This window comes from Leptosomus discolor, unplaced genomic scaffold, assembly GCF_034619465.1.
Source record: "Leptosomus discolor isolate bLepDis1 unplaced genomic scaffold, bLepDis1.hap2 HAP2_SCAFFOLD_138, whole genome shotgun sequence".
Classification (NCBI taxonomy): Eukaryota; Metazoa; Chordata; class Aves; order Leptosomiformes; family Leptosomidae; genus Leptosomus; species Leptosomus discolor.
This window is the reverse complement of record NW_028237968.1, coordinates 182,109-201,840: the sequence shown is the minus strand read 5'-3', so window position 1 is coordinate 201,840 and position 19,732 is coordinate 182,109. Positions and strand designations below refer to the sequence as shown.

The 19,732-nt window shown below is 54.4% G+C and overlaps 1 protein-coding gene across 1 annotated transcript; it reads right to left on the bottom strand.

Moving 5' to 3' along the window:
• Positions 1 to 863: 863 nt before the first annotated feature.
• Positions 864 to 5,742, bottom strand: METTL3 (methyltransferase 3, N6-adenosine-methyltransferase complex catalytic subunit). The gene is given in 6 exon segments (XM_086481534.1): positions 864 to 1,163; positions 1,165 to 1,357; positions 2,734 to 2,909; positions 4,154 to 4,531; positions 4,618 to 4,699; positions 5,654 to 5,742. Coding segments are annotated over 6 exon segments (1,218 nt in total).
• Between the last annotated feature and the right edge of the window lie 13,990 nt (positions 5,743 to 19,732).

Genomic DNA, 19,732 nt, shown 5'->3' with positions numbered 1-19,732 from the left:
CGATCGTTGGAAAAGACCTTCCAAAACCTCGCAATTTTTGGCGAAAACCCTCCAAAACCCAACGATCTTTGGAAAAGACCTTCCAAAACGCAACAATTTTTGGTGAAACTCTTCCAAAACCTCAAGATTTATGGAGAAAACCCTCCAAAACCTAAAGATTTTTGGCGAAACCCTTCCAAACCCCAACGATTTTTGGCGAAACCCTTCCAAACCCCAACGATTTTTGGCGAAACCCTTCCAAAACCTCAAGGTTTTTGGCGTAAACCCTCCAAAACCCAAGGATCTTGGGAAAAGACCTTCCCAAACCTCTGCATTTTTGGCGAAAACCCTCCAAGACCCAACGATCTTTGGAAAGGACCTTCCAAAACGCAACAATTTTTGTAAACCCTTTCAAAGCCTCAAGATTTTTGGCGAAACCCTTTCAAAACCTCAAGATTTTTGGCGAAGCTCTTCCAAAATCTCAAGGTTTTTGGCGAAAACCCTCCAAAACCCAAGGATCTTGGGAAAAGACCTTCCAAAACCTCAAGATTTTTGGCGAAAACCCTTCAAACCCCCACGATCTTTGGAAAAGACCTTCCCAAACCTCTGGATTTTTGGCGAGCACCCTCCAAGACCCAACGATCTTTGGAAAGGACCTTCCAAAACGCAACAATTTTTGGCGAAACCCTTCCAAAACCTCAAGATTTTTGGCGAAACCCTTCCAAACCTCAATGATTTTTGGCGAAACCCTTCCAAACCCCAACGATTTTTGGCGAAACCCTTCCAAACCCCAACGATTTTTGGCGAAACCCTTCCAAAACCTCAAGATTTTTGGCGAAACCCTTCCAAAACCTCAAGGTTTTTGGCGAAACCCTTCCAAAACCTCAAGGTTTTTGGCGAAACCCTTCCAAACCTAAACGATTTTTGGCGAAACCCTTCCAAAACCTCAAGGTTTTTGGCGAAACCCTTCCAAACCTCAACGATTTTTGGCGAAGCTCTTCCAAAACCTCAAGATTTTTGGCGAAAACCCTCCAAACCCCCACGATCTTCGGCAAAGACCTTCCAAAACTCAACCATTTTTGGCGAACACCTTCCAAACCGCCACGATCTTTGGAGAAGCCCCTCCGCCCCGCGGCCGTTACCTGAGGCGGGAAGAGTCGATCGGCGCCGGCGTCGGGGGGCGGGGGCCGGCTGAGGTCCTGGGGGGGGCTGCGGGCGCGGGGGTGGTGGGGGTGGGGCGGGCTGCGGGCGCCGGGCGGGGGTCTCGGGCGGGGCGTCGATCTCGTAGTGGACGTACTTGCAGGTGTCCATGTGGAAGCAGGTGTTGAGGAAGGAGCAGTCGCCCAGCGATTCGTCCGTGTGCTTGTTGATGATGCGGCTGGAGGACAGGGGGCGGGGTGAGGGGCGGGGCCAGGGAGGGAGGGGGAACCTCGGGAGATGGAGAAGGACGTGGGATGGATGGGTGGAGAACATCAGGAGATGGAGAGATGGAGGAGGAGAACATGGGGAGATGGAGGAGGAGAACATGGGGAGATGGAGGAGGAGAACATGGGGAGATGGAGGAGAAGAACCTCAGGAGATGGAGGGATGGATGGAGGAGAACCTCAGGAGGTGGAGGGATAGAGAAGGACGTGGGGAGATGGAGAAGGATGTGGGATGGATGGATGGAAAACATCAGGAGATGGAGGAGAACATGGGCAGATGGAGCAGAAGAACCTCAGGAGATGGAGGAGGAGAACATGGGGAGATGGAGGAGGACATGGGATGGATGGGTGGAGAACATCAGGAGATGAGAGTGTGGAGGAGGAGAACATGGGGAGATGGAGGAGAAGAACCTCAGGAGATGGAGGGATGGATGGAGGAGGGGGAGAACCTCAGGAGGTGGAGGGATAGAGAAGGACGTGGGGAGATAGAGAAGGACGTGGGATGGATGGATGGAAAACATCAGGAGATGGGAGAGATGGAGGAGAACATGGGCAGATGGAGGAGAAGAACGTCAGGAGATGGAGGAGGAGAACATGGGGAGATGGAGGAGGAGGAGAACCTCAGGAGGTGGAGGGATAGAGGATGTGGGCAGACAGAGAAGGACATGGGATGGATGGATGGATGGAGAACATCAGGAGATGGAGAGATGGAGGAGAACATGGGCAGATGGAGGAGAAGAACCTCAGGAGGTGGAGGATGGAGGAGGAGGAGAACCTCAGGAAGGTGGAGGGATAGAGAAAGACGTGGGGAGATGGAGAAGGACATGGGATGGATGGGTGGAGAACATCAGGAGATGGAGAGGTGGAGGAGGAGAACATGGGGAGATGGAGGGGGAGAACCTCAGGAGGTGGAGGATAGAGGAGGAGAACATGGGGAGATGGAGGGGGAGAACCTCAGGAGGTGGAGGGATAGAGAAGGACATGGGGAGATGGAGGAGGAGAACCTCAGGAGGTGGAGGGATAGAGAAGGACGTCGGGAGATGAAGAAGGAGAACGTCAGGAGATGGGAGGAGAATGGAGAAGAACAACATGGGGAGAGAGATGGAGGAGGACGTGGGGAAGTGGTGGACAACACGGGGAGATGGATGGAGACCATGGGGAGATGGATGGGTGGAGAAGAACATCGGGGGAAACATCAGGTGATGAGTGGAGGAGGACATGGGGGAACATCAGGAGAACATCAGCAGGCGATGGGTGGCTGGAGGAGGAGGGAGGAGGAGGACACGGGGAGCTGGAGAAGGCGGTGGGGGGCGGGGCCCGGGTGACCGACCGGAAGTGGAGCTTGCGGCAGGGCCGGTCGGCGCCGGTGGCCTTGACACACTCCTCTTGGTGCCGTGGGTCGCAGAACTCCTGCACCTGGCCCGGCCCCCGCGACCGGAACTTCTCCACGATGGACTGTTCCTTGGCCGTGGTGGTGTTGAGGAGCTCCAGGATCTCCTGGCTGACCTGGAGGGGGGGGACACGGGACACGACAACAACATGTGGACATCGCGACGGTGGGGTGGGCCTCAGACCCCCCCCCCCCCCAACCCTCCTGGGGACAACTTTGGGGGGAAACCATCTTGTGCGTGGTGGGATCTCAAAAAGTCGACCCGCTGAGGAGCACCCAAGGGTCTTCGCCACCATCTTGGGGTGAAACCACCACCACCTTCTCCTTGGTGGGACCTCCAAGATCTCAACCCTTTGAGGAACATCTTGGTGACCAACCCATCTTCTCCCGGGTGGCATCTCCAACACCTCAACCCTTCGAGGAGCCCCCAAGGGTCGCCTCCACCATCTTGGTGGCCAACCCACCTTCTTCTTGGTGGAACCTCCAAGGCTTCAACCCTTCGAGAAGCACCCAAGGGTCGCCTCCACCATCTTGGTGGCCAACCCACCTTCTCCCTGGTGGCACCTCCAACACCTCAACCCTTCGAGGAGCCCCCAAGGGTCTCCTCCACCATCTTGGTGGCCAACCCACCTTCTCCCTGGTGGCACCTCCAACACCTCAACCCTTTGAGGAGCCCCCAAGGGTCTCCTCCGCCCATCTTGGTGGGCCAACCCACCTTCTCCTTGGTGGCACCTCCAACACCTCAACCTTTTGAGGAGCACCCAGGGTGTCCTCCGCCATCTTGGTGGCCAACCCACCTTCTTCTTGGTGGAACCTCCAAGGCTTCAACCCTTCGAGAAGCACCCAAGTTGCATCCTCCGCCATCTTGGTGGCCAACCCACCTTCTCCCTGTGGCACCTCCAACACCTCAACCCTTTGAGGAACATCTTGTGGCCAACCCACCTTCTCCTGGTGGCATCTCTAACACCTCAACCCTTCGAGAAGCCCCCAAGGGTGTCCTCTGCCATCTTGGTGGCCAACCCACCTTCTCCTTGGTGGCACCTCCAACACCTCAACCCTTCGAGGAGCCCCCAAGGGTCTCCTCCGCCATCTTGGTGGCCAACCCACCTTCTTCTTGGTGGAACCTCCAAGGCTTCAACCCATCGAGAAGCACCCAAGTGCATCCTCCACCATCTTGGTGGCCAACCCACCTTCTCCCTGGTGGCATCTCCAACACCTCAACCCTTCGAGGAGCCCCCAAGGGTCTCCTCCACCATCTTGGTGGCCAACCCACCTTCTCCCTGGTGGCACCTCCAACACCTCAACCCTCCGAGGAGCCCCCAAGGGTCTCCTCCGCCATCTTGCGCGTCACCCCACCCACCTTCTTGCTCTGCTGCTCCTTGGTGGACTGCTGGCTCAGCAAGCTCTCGATCTCCAGGTCCACGTCGGACGCCTGCTTCCGCGACTTCTTCGCCGCCTCCTTCCCCGCCCTCCCCGCCCCCCGCCTCCCGCCCGCCGCCCGCCGCCCCCCGCCGCCCGCCCCGCTCCCGCCGGCCTCCGCCCCGCCGCTTCCTCCCGCCGTTCTCCTTCCGGCTCCGCCCCCCGTCATGGCCGACAGCTTGGAGTGGTCGGCGTAGGTGACGACGGTGGGACGCGCCGGGTCGTCCTCCAGCAGCCCCCGCCGCACCTCGATCAGCTCCTGCGCCGCGAACTTCTGGAGGAGACTCTCCACCCCGCGGCGGGTGACGGGGGCGTCGGGCTGGGGGGGAGGGGTCAAGTGAGGGGTGGGCGGGTGGGGCTTTAGCGAGGCGGGGGGAGGGGCTGAGCGAGAGGGCGGGGCCTTACGGTGGCGATGGCGCGGCAAATGGCGACGGCGTCGGTGGGGAGGGGGAGGGCGAGGTCGGCGAGGTGGAGGTGAGGAGCGGCGCTCGAGGGCGGGGTCGGTGATGAGGTCAGCGGTGACGGCGGAAGGGGCGGGGCTGGCGCTCGCCCCTCCTCCGCCGCCGCCGCCGCCGCCTCCTCCAGCGTGGAGGTGGGGGGAGAGGAGGGGGGTGGGGCTTGGGGTGGGGGGGGGGTGGGGGGGAGGAGGGGGGGGCGGGGGCTGGAGGTGCGAGGGGGGTCGCCATGGCGGGGGTCTGGGAGGGGGGAGGGGCCTGTTAGGCTCTGACCCCGCCCCTCACCCCGCCCTCCAATTGGCCACTGGGCCCCATTGAACCCTGACCCCCTCATTAACCCCTGACCCCTTCATTAACGCCTCATTAACCCAACCCCCTCATTAACCCCCACCCCTTCATTAACCCCTGGTCCCCTTCATTAACCCCTGACCCCTTCATTAACCCCTCATTAACCCCTGACCCCTTCATTAGCCCCTGACCCCTTCATTAGCCCCTCATTAACCCAACCCCCTCATTAAGCCCCACCCCCTCATTAACCCCTGGTCCCCTTCATTAACCCCGACCCCCCCTCATTAACCCATCATTAACTCTTGACACCCCTCATTAACCCCTGACCCCTCATTAGTCCCAGCCCCTCATTAACCCCGCCCCCCCTCATTCACCCCTAACCCCTCATTAGTCCCAGCCCCTCATTAACCCCCGCCCCCCTCATTCACCCCTGACCCCTCATTAGTCCCAGCCCCTCATTAACCCCGCCCCCCTCATTAACCCCTGACCCCCCCCATTAACCCCGGACCCCCCTCATTAACCCTTCTTTAATCCCTCAGCCCCTCATTAACCCCAGACCGCCCCTAATTAACCCCGCCCCCCTCATTAACCCCTGAACCCCCCTCATTAACCCCCGCCCCCCTCAACCCCTGACCCCGCCCTCATTACCACCCCCCCACCCCCCCCCCCCGTGACCCCTGACCCCGCCGTCACCCAGCGGGTCCTGCTTCCGCCGCCGCTGCAGCCGCTCCCGCAGCGAGTCCAGCTGCTTCTTGTGGGCCTGGATCGAGCTCCACGTGTCCGACATGGCGGACGCCGCCGGGATCCACCGGGAGCCGCCGCGATCGGTCGCCGCCTCCGCCGGGTCCCGCCGCGGCTTTTTCGCCCGGAACCGGAAAGCGCCGGAAATACCTGAAGCCGCCGCCGCCATTTTGGAGGAGGGCGCCAAGTGCGGGCGGGCGCCATGGCAACTGCCGCCATTTTAAGGCTTGGCACCGGCCCCAGAGCGGGCGCTATGGCAACCGCCGCCATTTTGAGAGCTGGCGCCTGGGCGCTATGGCAACCGCCGCCATTTTGAGAGCTGGCGCCTTCCCCCGCCCCACCTCTCCGGGTGCCATGGCAACCGCCGCCATTTTGAGTGCGGGGGCCTGCCCCGCCCCGCGGGCCCCCTCCTCCCCCCGCGGGTACCATGGTAACCGCCGCCATTTTGAGGGTTGGCACCACCCACCCCGCGGGTTCCATGGCAACCGCCGCCATTTTGAAGGTTGGCGCCTCTCCCCCACGCGGGCGCCATGGCAACCGCCGCCATCTTTGTTGAGGGCTCCCGCCGCCATCTTTTGGCCTGGCAGAGCCCGGTTTTGGGGGGAGAACCCTCTTTTTTCGGTGGGGAGACCCCCTTTTTTCTAGGAAACACCCTTCTTTTGTGGAAAAAACCCTTTTTTTGTGGGAAAACTCCTTTATTTGGGGAGAAACCGCCTTTTTTGGGGGAAACCCTATTTTTGTTGGGAAACATCCTTTTGGGGGATATACTTCCCTTTTTTATAGAAAATCCCATTTTTTGCAAGGAATCCCCATTTTGGGGGGAGGAACCCCCCTTTTTGTTTTGGTAGAAAATCCCCATTTTTTGGTGAGAAACCCTATTTTGGGGAAGAAAACACCATTTTTGGGGGGAACCCCCTTTGGCGGGAAAACCCTTTTTGGGGGGATAAACCTCCCTTTTTTGTAGAAAACCCCATTTTTGGGGAGGAAACACACTTTTTTAGTAGGACACCCCCCTTTTTTGGAGGGAAACCCCCCTCTTTTTTGTGGAAAACTCTTTTTTTTTTGGTAGGAACCCCCCATTGTTTTGCAAGAACCCCCCCATTTTGGGGAGGAAAAGGCCGTTGTTTATGTGGGGAAAGCCCCTTTTTTGGGGGGGAACCCCCCTTTTTTTGTGGAAAACCCCTTTCTTTCGGTGGGAACCCTCTTTTTTTTTTTTTTCCAAGAAATGGCCATTTTTTGGGGGGAACCCCTCATTTTTGGGGCTCAAATCCGCTAAATCACAGACAAGAGGCGGGGGGGGGCAGCGAACGGCTTTAATTACATGGCTACCGGGGCGGTGGCAATTTTGGGGTACAATGGGAGGATTTTTGGGGTGCAGGGGGGGTTAGGGTGCAGGGGGGGTCACCCCTCACCCCCCGCTAATTAACCTATTTCTCCCCTTCCCCCTTGTATTTGGGGTCCAGGGGGGGTCCTAAAGGGGGAAGGGGGTTGTATTTTGGGGTTCCCCCATGGAATTTGGGGGGGACCCCTGGGAAATGAGGGGGGTCCCGGGCTCCCGCAGGAAATCCCGCGGGATTGGGGGGGGGTTCGCGGCGGCGGGCGGCGGCGGGCGGTGGCGGGGGGGCGGCGTCCATTTTGGGGCGACCTGTTGGGGGGGGGGGGGAGAGAGAGAGGGGTGTCAGGGCACCCCTTGAGTGGGGGGGGACACCCCAAACCCCCCCCCCCCCCATTATCTCGGGGTAGGCCCCCCTTACCTTCTTCCTCGCTGCTTCGGTTGAATCCGCGCCTTCCTCCCCTCCTCCTCCTCCTCCTCCAGCAGTTTTGGGGTCCCCTGTGGTTTGGGGGGGCTCGTCGCCCCCCAATTTCTCCCCCTCTTCTTCATCGGTCAGGGGGGGCCGCTTGGGCTGCTCCCCTCCTCCTCCTCGTCCTCGTCCTCCTCTTCCTCGGAGCCTTCGTCCTCCTCTTCCTCCTCCTCGGAGCTCTCCTCTTCACAGCGCGCCCCCTTATTTCGGGGTCCCCCCTTATTTGGGGGGTCCCCCCTATTATTTGGAGCTTCCCCGCTAGCTGGAGGTTCCCCCCGATGATTTGGGGGGTGCCCCCGATCTGGGGGTTCCCCCCGATTTGGGGCGTGGCCCCGATTTGGAGGTTGCCCCCGATGATCTGGGGGGTCCCTCCGACGACTGGGGGGTTCCCCCCTATTTCGGGGCTCCCCCCTAGTTGGGGCGCCCCCCCTATTATTTGGGGGTTCCCCCCTATTTCGGGGTTGCCCCCTATTTGGAGATTCCCCCCTATTATTTGGGGGTTTCCCCCGATTTGGGGTTTCCCCCCTATTATTGGGGTTTCCCCCCTATTATTTGGGGGTTCCCCCCGATTTGGAGGTTCCCCCCGATTTGAGGCGTCCCCCTATGAACGGGGGGTTCCCCCCGATTTCGCCACTCCCCCCTATTGGGAGGGTCCCCCCGATCGGGGAGTCCCCCCTTATTAACTGGGGGCTCCCTCCAGTTTCGGGGCTCCCCGCTCCGAACGGGGGTTTCCCTCCATTCGGAGGGTTCCCCCGCCTCTGAGGGTTCCCCCCGCTTTGGGGGGGTCCCCCCTTCCCCGACGGGCTTCCCCCGGGCCGCGACTCGCCCTCGCCGGGGGGGACCCCCCCGCTTTGGGGGGCGCCGTGGGGCAGCTGCCCCCGAGGTGGAGGCGCACGTGGTGCTGGAGGCCGAGGGCGTTGGTGAACTTCTTCTGGCAGAGGGGGCAGGAGTTGGGGGGGCCCCCGCGGTGCCCCCCGAAATGCGCCCGCAGGTTCCCCCGGGTGGAGAAGCAGCGCCCGCAGACCTTGCACCGGAAGGGGCGCTCGGCGCCCCCCAAAACCCCCCCCGAAACGCCGCCGTGTTGCCCAAAATGCAGCCGCAGGGCGCGGGGGCAGCTCAGCACCCGCCGGCACACGGGGCACTGGTGCCGCGGCGGGTCCGGCGAGGAGGAGGAGGAGGAGGAGGAAGAGGAGGAGGAGGAGGAGGAGGAGGAGGAGGAAGAGGAGGCCGCCGCCGCCGCCGAAGCCGCCGCGTTGGGCGCGTGGTCGATCTTCTCCACCAGCTGCTGCAGTTTGGAGGTTTCCGACGGCGCCGCCGCCGCTGCCGCCGCCGCCTCCCAAAACACGGGGGGTCCCTTCCAGCGGGCGGCCAGGAGCGCCCAGGGTTTGCCGGGGGGGGTGTTCTCGTCGCCGCCCTTGGACCTGCCCTCGGTGGCCTTCAGGAGGAGCAGCTTGTGGAAGGCGGTGAGGTGGGGGGCGGGCGCGGCGAGGGGCTGGGCGGGCGCGGCGAGGGGGTGGGCGGTGGCGGGGAGGTGGGGGGCGGCCGCGTTGAGCGGTTGGGCGGCGGCGTTGAGTTGGTGGTTGGTCGCGTTGAGTTGGTTGGTCGCGTTGAGTTGGTGGTTGGTCGCGTTGAGTTGGTGGTTGGTCGCGTTGAGTTGGTTGGTCACGTTGAGTTGGTTGGCCGCGTTGAGCTGCTGGTTGGTCGCGTTGAGCTGCTGGTTGGCCGCGTTGAGCTGGTTGGCCGCGCTGGCGGGTTGGGCGGTGCCGGCGGGGTGTTCGGCGGCCGCGTTGAGCGGGTTGGCCGCGGCGAGCGGTTGGGCGGCCCCGGCGAGGCTTTGGGTGTCGCCGGTGAGGCTCTGAGGGGCCGCGCCGGGCGGTTGGGCGGGGGCGGCCAGCGGCGGGTTGGCCGCGGCGAGGGGCTGGGCGGCCGCCGGCGCCGGGAGGAGGTAATCGAGGTGCTGGGGGACGGGGTGGGGGTTCATCTGCACGTGGGGGTACTTCTCGCGGTGCCGGTGGAAGTGCACCTTCAGGTTGCCGCGGGTGGTGAAGCGGTTGCCGCAGACGTTGCACTTGTAGGGCCTCTCGCCCGTGTGCGACCGGAGGTGGATCTGGCGGGCGCTGTCGCTGCCGAAAGCTTTCCCGCAAAAGCCGCACTCGTGCCGGGGGTTCCCCGAATCCCCCCCGATGTTTTTAGGGCGCAGGAGACCCGGGGAAGACCCTCCGGCCAACGCCGGGAGGAAGGCGGCGGCGGCGGCGGCGGCGGCGGCGGCGGCGGCTTCGCTTTTGAGGCCCCGCGCGGCGGCGGGGAAAGGCGGGAAAAGATGGAAGAAATGGGGTTTGGGGGGGTCGTTTTTTGGGGGGAGGGGGGTTTTGGGGTGCTCCAGGGTCCCCAGGAGCAGCACCTGCCGGCAGATCTCCTCCGTCATCTGCATCTGGTGGAGCTGGCGCTGCTGGAGGACCCGGAGCTCCTCCAGGATCAAGGGGAGGTTGAGGGGGGGTCCCGCCACGGAGGGAGGGGGAGCCCCGCTGGGGGGGGGGGTCCGCTTCGGCCTCCATGCCTGGGGGGGAGGAGGAGGAGGAGGAGGAGGAGGAGGAGGAAGAGGCAGCGGGACCCTCGCGGGGGGACGCGGAGGCGGCGGCGCCGGGGGAGGCTGCGGAGGGAGAAGAAACACACACACCCCCCCCCCACCACACACACACACACCCCCCCCCCGCCAAAAATCAGGCGTTGGGCCCCAAAATTTACTGCCCGGGTGGGGTTGAGCTCCCAGAGCCTCCCTAAAATCCCGGGGAGCCTCCCCAAAATTCTCCCCCCACGACCCCAAGGATTTCCCAGAAATTATTCCCCCCCTCAAAAATCACAGTTATCCCCCCCCAAATCGACACTATCCTCCCCAAATCACCATTATTTCCCCCCAAATCCCCGTCATCCTCTCCAAAATAGTCATTATTCCTACCAAAATCCCCGTTATCCCGCAAAAATCATCATTATTTCACCCCAAATCCCCGTTATCCCCCCCCAATTATCATTATTTCCCCCAAAATCCCCATTATTCCCCCCCCGATCATTATCCCCCTCCAAAAATCCCCGTTATCCCCCCGAAAATGGCATTGCCCCCCCCCAGCAGCCACCCCAAATCCCCATTTTCCCCCCCAAAATCATTCTCCCCTCCAAAAATCCCCATTATCCCCCCAACATCCCCATTATACCCCCCAAATTATCATTATTCCCCGCAAAAACCCCATTATCCCCCAAAATCATCATTATTCCCCCCAAAAGCCCCATTATCCCCCCCAAAATCATCATTATCCCCCAACATCCCCATTATCCCCCCCAAAAAATCATTATTTCATCAGAAAAATCATTATTCCCCCCCAAATCATCATTATTCCCCCATGAAATCCCCATTATCTCCCCAAAATCCTCATAATCCCCCCAAAATCATCATTATTCCCCCCAAATCCCCATTATCCCCCCCAAATCATTATTCCCCCCCCAATCATTATCCCATCCCCAAATCTTCCATTATTCCCCCCCAAAATCCCCATTATCCCCCCCAAAATCATCATTATCCCCCCAAAAATCATCATTATCCCCCCAAAAATCATCATTATTCCCCCCAAAATCATTATCCCCCTCAAAAATCATTATTCCCCCCAAACCCCCGTTACCCCCCAAAAATCATCGTTATTCCCCCAAAATCATCAGTATTCCCCCCCAAAAGCCCCACTATCTCCCCAAAATCATTATTCCCTCCAAAAATAATCATTATTCCCCCCAAACCCCCCTTACCCCCCCCCAAAATCCCCATTGTCCCCCCCAAATCATCATTATTCTCCCAAATCCCCGGGTTCCCCCCCCCAAAAAAAATCATTCCCCCCAAACCCCCCGTTTCCCCCCCCCAAAATCATTCCCCCCCCCCAAATCATCATTATTCCCCCCAAACCCCGATCCCCTCCAAAACTCCCCATTATCCCCCTCAAACCAACCTTCCCCCCCCCAGCACCGCCCCCAAATCCCCCTTTTTCACCCCCAAACCACCCCCCCACCCCCCGTAAAGACGGACGGCACCCACCTCCCGCCTCAGCCATGGTTCTGGGGGTGCCCCCCCCGCCCCCCCCCCCCCAAATTCTGGGAGGAAGAGGAGGGGACGAAGGCGGATGTGCCCCCCCCCCCCTCGTGACGTCATGGCGGAGGGGAGGGGGGTTGCGATGTAAAAAGGGTGGCCCCGAGTGATGTCACAACCCCCCCCATGGGGGATTCGCCCCCCAAGTTTATTTTTGGGGGGGGGGGTGACCCCCTAAACGCACCCCAAGGGTTGCCTAGCAACCGCACGGACAAAATGGGGCGAAAAAGGGGGAATTTGGGACTGGGCGGGCTAAAATCCCAGTCCCTTGCCCGCCCCCCCCCCCCCCCCCCCCCGTCCCAGTATTGGGGGGGGGGGCTTTGAGGGGGTTTTAGGGGGCCTCGAGCAGTTTTTTGGGGGTCCCTGAGGGGGTTGGGGGGGGCTTTGAGGGGGTTTGGGGGGGGGTTAGGGGTTTTGGGGGGACCTCAAAGGGGTCTGGGGGGGCCCTGAGGGGGTTTAGGGGGGGCTTTGAGGGGGTCTCGGGGGTCCTTGAGGGGGTCTGGGGGGGTCCCTGAGGGGGTTTGGGGGGGCTTTGAGGGGGTCTCGGGGGTCCTTGAGGGGGTCTGGGGGGGTCCCTGAGGGGGTTTGGGGGGGCTTTGAGGGGGTCTCGGGGGTCCTTGAGGGGGTCTGGGGGGACCCTGAGGGGCTTTGAGGGCATCTGGGAGGGGGTTTAGGGGTTTTTGGGGGGACCCTGAGGGGGTCTGGGGGTCCCTGAGGGGGTTTGGGGGGACTTTGAGGGGGTCTCGGGATCCCTGAGGGGGTTTAGGGGCCCCCAAGAGGGTCTGGGGGAACTTTGAGGGGGTTTTGGGGGTCCCTGAGGGGGTTGGGGGGGGCTTTGAGGGGTTTTTGGGGACGCTGAAGGTGTCTCGGGGGTCCTTGAGGGGGTTTGGGGGGACTTTGAGGGGGACTTGGGGAGGCTTTGAGGGGGTTTGGGGGGACCCTGAGGGGCTTTGAGGGCATTTGGGAGGGGGTTTAGGGGTTTTTGGGGGGACCCTGAGGGGGTCTGGGGGGCCTCTGAAGGCGTCTCAGGGGTCCCTGAGGGAGTCTCGGGGGGGCTTTGAGGGGGTTTAGGGTTTTTTGGGGGACCCTGAGGGGGCCTGGGGGGTCCCTGAGGGGGTTTGGGGGGGGCTTTGAGACAGTTTGGGGGATCCTGAGGGGGTCTGGAGGTCCCTGAGGGGGTCTGGGGGGACTTTGAGGGGTTTTTGGGGGTCCCTGAGGGGGTTTGGGGGGGCTTTGAGGGGTTTTGGGGGGACCCTGAGGGGGTCTGGGGGGCCTCTGAAGGTGTCTCAGGGGTCTCTGAGGGGGTCTCGGGGGGGCTTTGAGGGGGTTTGGGGGGGGCTAGGGTTTTTTGGGGGATCCTGAGGGGGTCTTGGGGGTCCCTGAGGGGGTCTGGGGGGACTTTGAGGGGTTTTGGGGGGACCCTGAAGGGGTCTCGGGGGTCCTTGAGGGGGTTGGGGGGAGCTTTGAGGGGGTTTTAGGGGGTCTCGAGCCGTTTTGGGGGGTCCCTGAGGGGGCTGGGGGGGGCTTTGAAGGAGTTGGGGGGGGTTAGGGGTTTTTGAGGGACCCTGAGGTGGTCGGGGGGGGGGGTTGGGGGGGACTTTGAGGCAGTTTGGGGGACCCTGAGTGGGGTCTGGGGGGGTCCCTGAGGGGGTTTGGGGGGGCTTTGAGGGGGTTGGGGGGGGCTCCCTGACAGAATTTGGGGGCGGGACCGAGGGTCTTTTAACCCCCCACCCCCCACCAACACCCTCCCAAAGTTTTTTGGGGGGGGGGGGGGGAGCTGTGGGGACCCCCCTCACTTTAAAACACCCCCCCCCAATTCTACATGACCCCTCCTCAATTTGGGGGGGGTCCCTAAATCACTTTGGGGGTCCCTAAATCACTTTGGGGGGGTCCTTGAACCACTTCGGGGGTCCCCAAATCACTTTTTTTGGGGGGGGGGGGAGGGGGGGGCTCCAAGTTGCTTCAACTTCCCCTCCGCGCCTTTCCACTTCCCCCCCCCCCTTAATTTTGGGGGAGTTTCCCTCTAAAATTACCCACCCCCCCCCTCAAATAAACCACCCCCTCCCATTCCTAAGCCCCCCCCCCAAAGGTAGGAGTCCCCCCCCCAAATCTAAAGGACACCCCAACACCCCACACCCCCCCCCCAAAAAATACCGTGGTTGGAGCCCGGGAGCTGCTGCGGCTGCTGCTGCTTGCGACGAGGCATCCCCCAAATTTTGGGGGGGGACACACACAAAATGGCGGGGGGGGGGGACACAGAGGGAGACCCCAGGGACCCAAAAAAAGGGGGGGGACACCCCCCAAAACCCTCCCGAGCCCCCCAAAGCGGGGCCCCGCCGAGGCCCCGCCTTCCCCCCCCCCCCCCCTCCTGGCTCGTCGTGTTTTCTTGTCCCCAAAAGCGCCTTTTTTCCCCCTTTTTCAGCCTTTTAACCCCTTCCCTTCCCCCCCCCCCCCACACCTCCTAGGGGGGGATTTGGGGAGGGGGGTGTCTGTTGATTTTGGGGGGGGGTCTACTGAATTGGGGGGGGGTATGTGTAATTTTGGGATGCGTAGACTTATTTTGGGGGGGGTTAAATCCTCATTTTGGGGGGTGAGATGCTTATTTTGGGGACTTAAGTGCTCATTTCAAGGGGTTAACTGCTTATTTTGGGGGGTTAAATACTTATTTTTTGGGGGGTTAAATGCTGATTTTGGTGGGGTAAATATTTTGGGGGTATTAAATACTTGGGGGGGGTTAAATACTTATTTTGGGGGGTTAAATATTTAATTTTGGGGGTGAAATACTTTTTTCGGGGGGTTAAATAGTTATATTTTAACAGGTTAAATATTTTGGGGGCTAAATATTTCATTTTGGGGGGTAAATACTTTTTCATGGGGGTTTAAATAGTTATTTTAGTGGGTTAAGTATTTATTCTGGGGGATTAAATATTTATGTTGGGGGTTAAATACATATTTTTGGGGGTTAACTACTTATTTTAGGGGTTAAATACTTATTTTTGGGGGTTAAATTCTTATTTTAGGGGTTAAATACTTATTTTGGGGGGTTAAATTCTTATTTTGGGGGTTAAATACTTATTTTGGAGGCTTAAATACTTATTTTGGGGAGTTAAATATTTATTTGGGGGGTTAAATACTTTTGGGGGTTAAATACTTATTTTGGGGAGTTAAATGCTTTTTTTTGTGGTTAAATACTTATTTTGGGAGCTTAAATACTTATTTGGGGGGGTTAAATGTTTTTTGGGGGGTTTAAAAGTTTGGGCATTAACTACTTATTTTTGTGGTTAAATACTTTTGGGGGGGTTAAATACTATTTGAGGGGTTTCAATGCTTATTTTGGTGGTTAAATACCTATTTTTGGGGGGTGTCTACTTATTTTTGGGGTGTCTGATTTTTGGAGGGTGTCTGCATAACTTTGGGGGGTGTACACTTACCTGGGGGGGGGCTAAATACCCATTTTGGGGGTTAAATACTTCTTTTCTGAGGGTTGAATACTTATTTGGGGGGTTACATACTTATTGGGGGGGGGGCTGACAGGGGGAGGCACATTAATGAATGGCTGGACACAAAGAGGCTTAATTGGGGGGGGGTTTCCCCCATTTTTGGGGGGGTTATTCTTACCTGGAGGAGGGGGGGAAGAAGCGGGGGGTGCGTCACCCGGAGCTCTCCTGGGGGAAGGAGGAAAAGATGGGGTGAACGGCGTGACCCCCCCCGCCCCTCTTCTTGTTGCCCCCCCTCAAAAGGATAAGGGTCCCCCCCCGCAGGGCCTAGACACACCCCCCCCCCAAAAAAGCCTGACACCCCCCTCCCCCCCAGGGCCTGGTGTGGCCCCCCCCGGCCCTCAGGGGCTTCCCCAGACCCTTGTGCGCCCCCTTCTCCGCGGCCTGGACCCCCCCATTGCCCCCCCCCCCCCCCCCCCAGGCCTGTCCCCCGCCGCCCCGGGGCCTACCTGGGCCTAGTCCCCCCTGAGGCCTAGACCCCACCCCGAGGCCTGGACCCTCCCCCCCCCCCCCCCCCCCGGCCTGTCCCCCACCCCCACGAAGCCCCTGACCCCCCCCCCCCCCAGCCCCGTCGCCCCCCCTCTTCGAACCCACCCGGAGGCGGTTGCTAAGGAAAACCCCGCGGTTGCTACGGGAAACCCCGCGGTTGCTAAGGGAAGCCCCGCGGTTGCTACGGGAAGGGACGCGCTTCCGGGTTTCTTCCCCCCCCCCCCCCCCCCCCCCCCGCGGAGTCTGCGCAGGCGCGGGGGAAGGGAGGGGGGGGAAATCACCTCAGCCGAAGCCACGCCTCCCCGGGAGGCGGCGCGGCCAATCAGCGCGCGTTGCTAGGCAGATTAGAGCGCCATGTTGGGGGGGGCGCGCTGCAAATGGCGGCCTCGCGGCGTGCCCTTGGCCCTGCCCCCCAGACCCGAGTTGTGCGGGTTTTTTCTTTATATTCTTGAATTTTATTAAATTTAGTTTGATTTTATTAAATTTAGTTTGATTTTCTTTTTATTTCTGTTATTTGGAGGCGTTTGGTGCCGCCATTGAACCGCTTTAATTTGGTTTGATTTAATTTAATTTCACTGATTTAATTGATTTTCTTTAGTTCTTTTTTTAAATTTCTTTGGTTTCATTTATTTTTAATGCATTTATTTCGTTGCTCTCATTCCGTTTATTCCATGATTTCATTTATTTTTAGGTCTTTTTATTCCTTTTTTACATCTTTTCTCTCATTAATTTAATTTCTTTTAATTTATGTCAATTTATTTCACTTAATTTCTTTTTTTTTTGCATTTCTTTAATTTCTTTTCGCCCATTTAATGCTTTTTTATTGCCTTTATGTCACCCGTTTGACCGTCCCTTTATTTTTAGTTCATTTATTTCAGGGATTTTTATCGCTCCTTTATTTTTATTTAATTATTTTACAAATAAAATTTAATTATTTTTTAATTATCTATTCCATTATTTTTTACGTACGTTTATTTCCATTTCTTTCTTCTCTTTCCCTTCCTTTTAGTCCCGTTTCTTTCCTGTTAGGCCTTTTATTTTCTTTTAAAACTCTTACTCATTTTTTAAATTTTTAATTCAATTTATTTTATTCACTTCATTTCCTTTTATCCCTTTTTTTTCCTTTTATGCCTTTTATTCAATCAGGTTTATTTTTACTCCCTTAGTCCATTTATTTTCTCTTATTTCATTTTGTATTTTTTCCATTTATTTTCTTTATTTTTTCCATTTATTTTCTTTATTTTTTCCATTTATTTTCTTTATTTTTTCCATTTATTTTCTTTATTTTTTCCATTTATTTTCTTTATTTTTTCCATTTATTTTCTTTATTTTTATTTATTTTTTATTCCATTTATTTTCCTTTTATGCCTTTGAATTTATTTTTTTATTCCATTTATTTTCCTTTTATGCCTTTGAATTTATTTTTTTATTCCATTTATTTTCCTTTTATTCGTTTGAATTTATTTTTATTCCATTTATTTATTCCCTTTATTTTCTTTCATTCTCTTTATTTTCTTTTGTTCTCTGTATTTTTTTCTATTACTTTATTTTCTTTTTATTCCATTTATTTGATTCCATTTATTTATTCTATTTATTCTATTTATTTTATTCCATTTTTTTCCTTTTATCTGTTATTTTCTTTATTCATTTTGTTTCATTTCATTTATGTATTCCTTTTTTCTTTTATTCATTTTTAAATTTTTTATTTCATTTTTATTCCTTTATTTCATTTTTATTCCTTTATTTCATTTTTATTCCTTTATTTTATTTAATTTCCTTTATTTCATTTAATTTCCTTTATTTCATTTTTATTCCTTTATTTTATTTAATTTCCTTTATTTCATTTAATTTCCTTTATTTCATTTTTATTCCTTTATTTTATTTAATTTCCTTTATTTCATTTTTCTTCCTTTATTTTGTTTTTATTCACTTTATTTTATTTTATTCCCTTCATTTAATTTTTATTCTATTTCTTTCTATTTTTTCCCCTTTATTTCATTTTTTCCCTTTATTTCATTTTTTCCCTTTATTTCATTTTTTCCCTTTATTTCATTTTTTCCCTTTATTTCATTTTTTCCCCTTTATTTCATTTTTTCCCCTTTATTCACTTTATTTTATTCCCTTCATTTATTTTTTATTCTATTTATTTCTATTTTATTCCCTTTGTTTCATTTTTATTCCTTTATTTTATTTTATTCTCTTTGTTTCATTTTTATTCCCTTTATTTTATTTTTATTCCCTTTATTTTATTTTTATTCCCTTTATTTTATTTTTATTCCCTTTATTTTATTTTATTCCATTTCATTTTGATCCCCTTTATTTCCTTTTTACTCCATTTCCCCCCGTTCCCCTCGTCCCAGGGCGGCAGCTTCTGGGGCCCCCCCCTCAAAAAAAAAAAAAAGAGGGGGGGGGGGGGGGAAGGAGATTTAAAGTTCATTATTATTTTGTTTTGCAAAGTTTTTGTTGGTTGTTTTTCAGGCCACACCGAGAAAAGCAATAAATAATCCCGGAAACCACGCAGACGGGAAAGGGAACCGCGTGGTGCCGAGGGGAAGAGAAAACCGGGAATCGATCGAGAGCGAAAATGAGAATTAAATCATTTTCAGGAGAACCAGGAGTAACGGTGGCGGCTGCTGAGCGGTGCCCTTGGCGGTTGTGACTGAACCAGAACTGACCCCTGGTTTCACGGTAACGGGGGTGGAATCGTTCCTACCGGATAACCAACAGGAACGGAGACGAGCCCGTGACTTACGGCGGGCACCGCTGACGGTCACAAACACCGAATCTCGCCTTTTTCTACCCAAAACGATGAAACACCCCCCCCGACCCCGGGCAGCGCGCGCTCTTGCAGCGCCGAGGCAACGCCGACAAGATCGTGGTTATTTCTGGTCAACCGGTGGTGACAGAACCGCGCCGGTGGCTGCTGGGACGGGGCTCGGTAGCGGTGGTTAAAGTTAATGACGGCGATGGTAATGGTGGTGGTCATCGTCATCATCATCATCGTCATCATCATCATCTGTAATAATCAATAATAATAGTCAATAGTAGTAATATGATCTATAACAAGCTGTAAGTCTATAATAATAATCTATTAATTATAATAATCTATCAATCTATAATAATATATAATGCTAATAATACTCTATAATACTCTATAAATCTATAATAATTATAATAATTAATCTATAATAATAATAAACAATAGTAGAAATAATAATAAATGAAGTAGCACATCTTATTGCTAATAATAATAATAACCCAGAAGTGTTTAAAAATATATTATAATATATAATATTATCATAACAACGATATTAAATATTATAATATCGATATATAATATTATAATAACAACAACAATAATAAACAATAATAAAATAAGTAATAAAGTAATAAAAATAATGGAATAAATTAATAGAATGAAAATAAAAATAAATAACGTTTCTGCAAAGCGGTAAAAATCATCATGAAAGAACAAGGACTATTGAAGCGAATATAGGAATAAAAAAAAATAGGCAACTTGCTGCTAATATTAATCAACGAAGTAGCACAGATTTCTGCAAAGTAGTCAAAATAAGACTAAAGTGACAGGGATTGTTAAAAGCAGTAGTAATAACAATAAAAATATAGACGTCTTTCTGCTCGTAATAATCCCCAGTAGCGCGGATTTCTCCAAGAAGAGTAAAAATAAGAAAAATGTCAATTATTATTGGCAGCTGTAATAATAATTTGAAAACAAAATGGAAATGTTTCTGCTGATGATATTAACAATAATAATAAGCGCAGATTTCTGCAAAAGTATTCATAGTAAAGCAATAATAGGACTAAAAATGCAGTTGTTACTGGTAATAATAATGAAAATAAAGTAGAAGTTTAATGATAATAATAACGATAATAATGACAATAATGATCATAATAATGATAATAATGGTAATAATAAAATAAAGGAGCACATATTTCTGCTAATAAAAATAATAGTAGAAAATAAAGTCGCACACGGTAACCGTAAAGACTAATAATTAAATAATTAAAATTAACAAATGGGTTAAGAATCAATTATAACAATCAAAAATAAAGTCGTCCGTAACAGTAAGCGATAGTTAATGATAACGATAACGATAATTT